The sequence below is a fragment of the Silurus meridionalis genome, chromosome 20 (genome assembly GCF_014805685.1).
Source record: "Silurus meridionalis isolate SWU-2019-XX chromosome 20, ASM1480568v1, whole genome shotgun sequence".
Lineage (NCBI taxonomy): Eukaryota > Metazoa > Chordata > Actinopteri > Siluriformes > Siluridae > Silurus > Silurus meridionalis.
The window spans coordinates 375,001-382,500 of NC_060903.1; the positions used below are offsets into that span (position 1 = coordinate 375,001).

A 7,500-nucleotide genomic window follows, 5' to 3' on the forward strand; every position below is an offset into this window, starting at 1 on the left:
ATGATTTACAGCCAAAAATTTTATAAATAAAAAAATAATAATAAATTTGAGCGAGATTTTAGACCTCAAACAAACAAAATAAGACACTGCATATGAAGTGAGATTGAAGGAGTGATGATGAAGCTCAGTGGTTGAGATGTTAGACTTTTGATCAAAGGGTCAAGAGTTTAAATCCCTTCACCACCGAGCTGCCACTGATGGGCCCCTGAGCAAGGCCCTTAATCGTCACCTGCTCAGTGTAGCTGCTCAGGTAACTGAATTGTATGAAATAAATCACTCTGTTAAATGTCATCAATGCCATGTTGATGTGTTGCTGTAAACATGACCGCAGGTGGAAGTGATTCCCTGTGAGGAACCAATATGGGCTCCAATAGGGTTCACAAACTCTGGTATAAGTTCTAATCTCCATATTCCATCACTTACACGTCCTGTCACTGATACATAAACCAAGGAGTGGGTTTTAGGACCCAGCAGCAGCAGCGTGGGTTTGAGCTCCTGATGTACTCTCCCTCTGTCCATGTGGAGATGTTCAGATGTGAGTGAGACTCAGAGAGGAACACCATCATCTCCTCTAACCTGCAATACTCCTCTAACCTGGAATACTACGCTGGAACCCTCTGCAGAGACACACAGAAGACTGTGTGTGTGTGTGCGTGCGTGTGTGTGTGTGTGTGTGTGTGTGTGACACTGATAACACTTTTATTTAAAACACATGTAAGTATTTGTAGATGTGGATGAAGAAGCGACGTGGGATCATGTGGGTTTACAGCTGAACTTTTTATTGAATAGAGATGTGGATTAAAATCACAGAACTCCGGGATCCATGCAGGTGAGTGTGTGTGTGTGTGTGTGTGTGTGTGTGTGTGTGTGTGTGTGTGTGTGTGTGTGTGTGTGTTAATCATACCTGAGTCACATGACTTAATATAAATAAAATTAGACAAATCCAGACTCAGATGGAGCAGAATGATTGTGGAGCTCTGCTAGAATGAAAGGTTCCTCCAGGGTTCCTGGGATTGTTGATGGTTGTAGATCTCAGACAGGGTTCTACACAGAACATTTTCTTGAATACAATATTTTTCTTAAACACGTGAATGAATGTGTGGTTTGTGTCAGAGACTGTAGCAGTGTAGTCCAGCATGGAGAATTTACCCCTGAGAGTTAATTTACATAAATTACAATGAAGGAGGCGTGGCCTCTGTGCATAAGTTACAATCAAGGAGGCATAGCCTCTGTGTATAATTACAGTGAAGGAGGCATGGCCTCTGTGCATCAGGTACAGTGAAGGAGGCGTGGCCTCTATGCATAAGTTGCCGTAAATGAGGCGTGGCCTCGGCGTATAAGTTACAGTGAAGGAGGCATGGCCTCGGTGTATAAGTTACAGTGAAGGCGTGGCCTCTGTGCATAAGTTACAATCAAGGAGGCATAGCCTCTGTGTATAATTACAGTGAAGGAGGCATGGCCTCTGTGCATCAGGTACAGTGAAGGAGGCGTGGCCTCTATGCATAAGTTGCCGTAAAGGAGGCGTGGCCTCGGCGTATAAGTTACAGTGAAGGAGGCATGGCCTCGGTGTATAAGTTACAGTGAAGAGGCGTGGCCTCTGTGTATAAGTTACAGTGAAGGAGGCGTGGCCTCTGTGCACAAGTTACAGTGATGGAGGCGTGGCCTGTTCGTGGCTGTCAGTTTAACTAAAAGGAACGTGGCCTTTGTACCTGTCATTCCTGATAAGGAGGTGTGGCCTAATGCATTTCAAAAACAACATGAACAAAAATATAAAATCATGCTAATTATTTACATCTTTATATTCTAAAATGTAATACTGTAAAATACAGAAGTGTGTGTGTGTGTGTGTGTGTGTGTGTGTGTGTGTGTGTGTGTGTGTGTAATTATGTTCTTTAGAATGATTTAAAATCACAGTGTTTAGCAGGAAAGGATATGTTCAGCATCAGTCCCCTGTTTACACTCGTTCTTTTTTCTTGCTTTTTTTTTCCTTTTATTCTCTGTAGATGAACGATCTCAGGGGAACAAAAAAGCAGGAGAGGAATCGGCCTGACAGAGATACAACTACTCTGAAGAGAATTTTTATAACAGCCTCAGAGTTTCTAAAACCTTTGAAAGCCTGAGAGTGACGCTGAGCTCCGAGTCGGAACATCTGAAGACTAAAAGTTTCTTTTTTTTTTTCTCTCATCAGACGTGTGGTGCTTCTTACCACCAATCTCTTATATTTATCATCAGATTTAGAACAAAGCTTAGAGAAAAAGTGACTTTTTTCCCTTTGATGCGAATGTTACAGAGAAGAACTGTAGAGAAAAACTCAGGCGATTAGCGCATGCTAGCTTGTTATATTCAGTGCTGTTCTCAGTAATGTCATGATTAAAACATTTCCATTTATTTGCTAAAGACTGTAAAGTGTATTTTTACAAAATACTGAATGGGCTAACTCCGTAGCGCTAGCATGCTACCTTTACACACCTAACAGTCTTCAAACCCAGTCTCCAGACTTTGTGTTATATTTCTGCTGTAATTTGTTATAAATGTTTTAGCAGCCATGCAGCTAACGTTAGCATTAGCGCTGCAGGCGTGTTGGGTGTTTATTAGCCATGCGATACAGCACTCTCCGGCCTCCTGGGGACATTACGACGTCTGCAAATCACAGCTTCACACAGATGGTGGACTCGTGTGGTATTACATGGCCTGCCAGCCCGAGTCCACCGACATGACCAAGTTCCTCAGAGTGAACCTGGAGCCAGAGAACATCACATGTGGAGATCCACCTGAGATCTACTGCGCTTTGGTCAGTGCACACTTTTCCTGTTCATCTGCACGTTTATGGCTTAGTTTTTACATTACACATGAAGTCTACAGACACTGTGTCTGGGATAGTGCCATATTCCCTACTCTACATTCCCTACTCCCTATTCTTTATTCCCTTCTCCCTATTTTTTTTCCCTACTCCATATTCCATTGTACCTACAGCATATTTATTTCATACTTCCTATTTTAATATTTATTATATCCTGCTCTCTGTATTCTAATCTTTACTCTCTACTCGTTATTCCATCTGTCTTTCTTCCCATTCTTCACTCTCTAACCCTATACATATATCCATATCTGTCTGTCTGTCTGTTTGTCTGTCTGTCTGTCTGTCTGCCTGTCTGCCTGTCTGTCTGTCTGTCGTTCTTTAACCCAGTCAGATTCAGGGGTGATGTAATTCACATGTGAAACAGATAACAGAGATAAACGACAGGTGATTTATTTCCTGATGAAATGCTGAATTCCGGTTAAATTAATAAATCCTGAATAAATGGAGAAATAAAGACACAGATGTGAGTGTGATGCTCAATTAGAGACTGGGTGTTCCTGCGTTCACTCTTCATACCGACGTACCAACTCCAAACCAGGCTTCCATACCTGCATTGTGACAGGAAATAAATAAAATAACTAAAAATACTGAGAGATTAAACCAAAAATAGATTTTTCATCATGTCACGAGATTTTGTTCATGAGCTTCATCAATATACCTGTCCGTGTGTGTGTGTGTGTCCGTGTGTGTGTGTTCGTGTGTGTGTGTGTGTGTGTGTGTGTGTGTGTGTGTGTGTATCTCTGTGTTTGTGTGTGTGTGTGTGTGTGTGTGTGTGTGTGTGTGTGTGTGTGTGTGTGTGTGTGTGTCTGTATGTGTGTGTGTGTGTGTGTGTGTGTGTGTGTGTGTGTGTGTGTGTGTGTGTGTGTTGTGTGTGTGTGTGTGTGTGTGTGTCTCTGTGTGTGTGTGTGTGTGTGTGTGTGTGTGTGTGTGTGTTCTGATGTTCATTTAAGTTAAAGATTAGTTTTATAATAAACAAAACATAATAAATAATCATTAAAAAAATTTATTTTTCTGACCCGAACATGTTGTTTATCTCTGTGGTTTATTGTTGTGCTACTTTTCAACATGTATCACCTTTTACATTCATTTATCACCTGAACCCAGTGTGAAAACACACACACACACACACACACACACACACACACACACACACACACACACACACACACGCTGAGAGAGAAGATGGAGTGTGTGAGAGAGGTTTAGTGCAGGAGGGAGGTAACCTTTATTTTATTTTTAGCTGCAGAATTGAGATGAAGAGCAAAAACACAGTTATTATTCTTTTCTCTGAGTTCGAGTTCACCTTTACAACTGCAGTGTGATAAATCAGTGTGACGACACATCAGTGTGATACGCCAGAGTGATACATCAAAATGACACACAAGAGTCATAAACAAGAGTCACACATCAGAGTGCTATCATTCATACATTATAGTGCATAACAGTGTGCTGTAACACAGCATAGTGTAACACAGCAAACTGTAACACAGCAGAATGTAACACAGCAAACTGTAACACAGCAAACTGTAACACAGCATAGTGTAACACAGCAAACTGTAACAAAGCATAGTGTAACACAGCACACTGTAACACAGCAAACTGTAACACAGCACAGTGTAACACAGCAAACTGTAACACAGCATAATGTAAAACAACATAGTGTAACAAAGCATAGTGTTACACAGCACACTGTAACACAGCAAACTGTAACACAGCATAGTGTAACACAGCAAACTGTAACAAAGCATAGTGTAACACAGCACACTGTAACACAGCAAACTGTAACACAGCATAGTGTAACACAGAAAACTGTAACACAGCATAGTGTAACAAAGAAAACTGTAACACAGCATAGTGTAACACAGCATAGTGTAACACAGCACACTGTAACACAGCATAGTGTAACAAAGAAAACTGTAACACAGCATAGTGTAACACAGCATAGTGTAACACAGAAAACTGTAACACAGCATAGTGTAACACAGCATAGTGTAACACAGAAAACTGTAACACAGCATAGTGTAACACAGCATAGTGTAACACAGCATAGTGTAACACAGCACACTGTAACACAGCATAGTGTAACAAAGAAAACTGTAACACAGCACACTGTAACACAGCAAACTGTAACACAGCATAGTGTAACACAGAAAACTGTAACACAGCATAGTGTAACAAAGAAAACTGTAACACAGCATAGTGTAACACAGCATAGTGTAACACAGCACACTGTAACACAGCATAGTGTAACAAAGAAAACTGTAACACAGCATAGTGTAACACAGCATAGTGTAACAAAGCATAGTGTAACACAGAAAACTGTAACACAGCATAGTGTAACACAGCATAGTGTAACACAGAAAACTGTAACACAGCATAGTGTAACACAGCATAGTGTAACACAGCACACTGTAACACAGCATAGTGTAACAAAGAAAACTGTAACACAGCATAGTGTAACACAGCATAGTGTAACACAGCATAGTGTAACACAGAAAACTGTAACACAGCATAGTGTAACACAGCATAGTGTAACACAGCATAGTGTAACACAGAAAACTGTAACACAGCATAGTGTAACACAGCAAACTGTAACACAGCAGAATGTAACACAGCAAACTGTAACACAGCATAGTGTAACACAGCACACTATAACACAGCAAACTGTAACACAACAGAATGTAACACAGCAAACTGTAACACAGAAGACTGTAATGCAACACACCCGACTGTAACACCAGGATGTAGACGTTCTGCATGTTTACTCCTCTGGGTTTATGGTTTTGGTGTGACACACACATCACTCTGTGAATGAATTCGACCTCGTTTTAATGATTATTTTAGACATTTTATCTTCTGGAGAAATCCACTGTCAGTTGTGTCTGACAACTCTAACATTACACACACACACTGGTCAGGAGACGACCAATCACACAGCTGCTCTCTGTTCATTAAAAACTTCTCATTTTAAATGAAATAAAGCAGTGTTTATTGAAGTTTATTATCAGAATGAATTACACAAAGACCTGATGTACAGCTTCTCATTCTCACACTGTACAATGACATCAACACTCAGACCTCAATATATATCATTCATCTTTTTCTGTATAAAAGACACATTACACAAGCACTCACAACAAACACACCGCCAGCAGTTATAATGAAGGAAATTATTTTCTTAAAGACAGAATTAAAAACAGACCCTGACGTTAATGCTAACGCTAATGTGACAACACGAGTCCTGAGGACCTTCTCAGGCTGAATGATGTTTGTGTTGGGATCAATACTGAAATCAGGACATAAAAACAACATTCAGTACAGAATAGAGTGGAAACATTTCAAGTCTCAGATGAAACATTTAATAGCAAAATATTGTGATCAATAAATCCTGTAATTAAAGCTCAGTGTGAATTATGAAGAAGAAAACACAGTCAAGAAGCGACACTCAGAGTGAGAACGAGTGAGAACGAGTGAGACGCTCATCAGATCCGAGTCTGTAAATAATCCGACTCAGTGGTGTGTATTTACTGCTCCTGCGATGTTTCTGTGCTTCAGGAGCAGAAAAGAATCATTACAGCAAATATTTTGATTATGAATTTATTTCAACCCATTGAGGAGTTTAATTACCCGAGCGTCTCCTCTAATGAGCCTCACGATGAAGCTTTTAAAAACCATAAATACCCACAATGCATCTCTGCTCGTTATCAGATGCTTACAGGCTGATCATGTGATTGAAACAGAAACTTTCTGAAGTGACTGTAGGAGAGTTTTTTAATTATTCATTCGTGTGTCGAAAGACGAGAAGAAGAAAAATCTTTACACGTTTTATTTTTATTTAATGTGCCGATCTCACCGAAAGTCACAGATCTGAAAGACGTGAAGAAAATGTTTGTTTAAAAAGTTGAACTGAATAAAATATCTGAGAAAGAAACTCACATACAGAGAGAACATTCTCCTCAATCCACTGTGAGCTCAGAGCACTGTTTCTGTCTCAGATTCTCTCCTCTAACTCAATTCCATCTCTACAGCCACCTCATGGGCATTATCATCATCATCCTCATTATCATCATCATCATCATCATCATCATCCTCATCATCATTTTCCTCATTATCATCATCATCATCATCAACCTCATTATCATCATCATCATCATCATCGTCCTCATCATCATTTTCCTCATTATCATCATCATCATCATCATCATCATCATCATCATCATCATCATCATCATCATCATCATCATCATCATCATCATCATCATCATCCTCATTATCATCATCATCATCATCAACCTCATTATCATCATCATCAACATCATCATCCTCATCATCCTCATCATCATCATCATCATCCTCATCATCATCCTCATCATCATCCTCATCATCATCAACCTCATTATCATCATCATCAACATCATCATCCTCATCATCCTCATCATCATCATCATCCTCATTCTCATCATCATCATCATCATCCTCATCATCATCCTCATCATCCTCATCATCATCATCATCCTCATTCATCATCATCATCATCATCATCATCCTCATCATCATCATCAACATCATCATCCTCATCATCCTCATCATCATCATCATCCTCATTCTCATCATCATCATCATCCTCATTATCATCATCA

At 39.9% G+C, this 7,500-nt stretch overlaps 1 protein-coding gene across 1 annotated transcript in view; it reads left to right on the forward strand.

Annotated features, from left to right (window-relative positions):
• Positions 1-551: 551 nt before the first annotated feature.
• The window catches only part of LOC124402774 (netrin-G1), a 17,360-nt gene continuing 10,411 nt past the window's right edge, over positions 552-7,500 (forward strand). The window contains exons 1-2 of the mRNA XM_046876005.1: positions 552-829; positions 2,004-2,791. Coding sequence (XP_046731961.1) covers positions 2,546-2,791 — 246 coding nt within the window. The 5' untranslated portion in view covers positions 552-829; positions 2,004-2,545. The remainder of the gene's footprint in view (positions 830-2,003; positions 2,792-7,500) is intronic.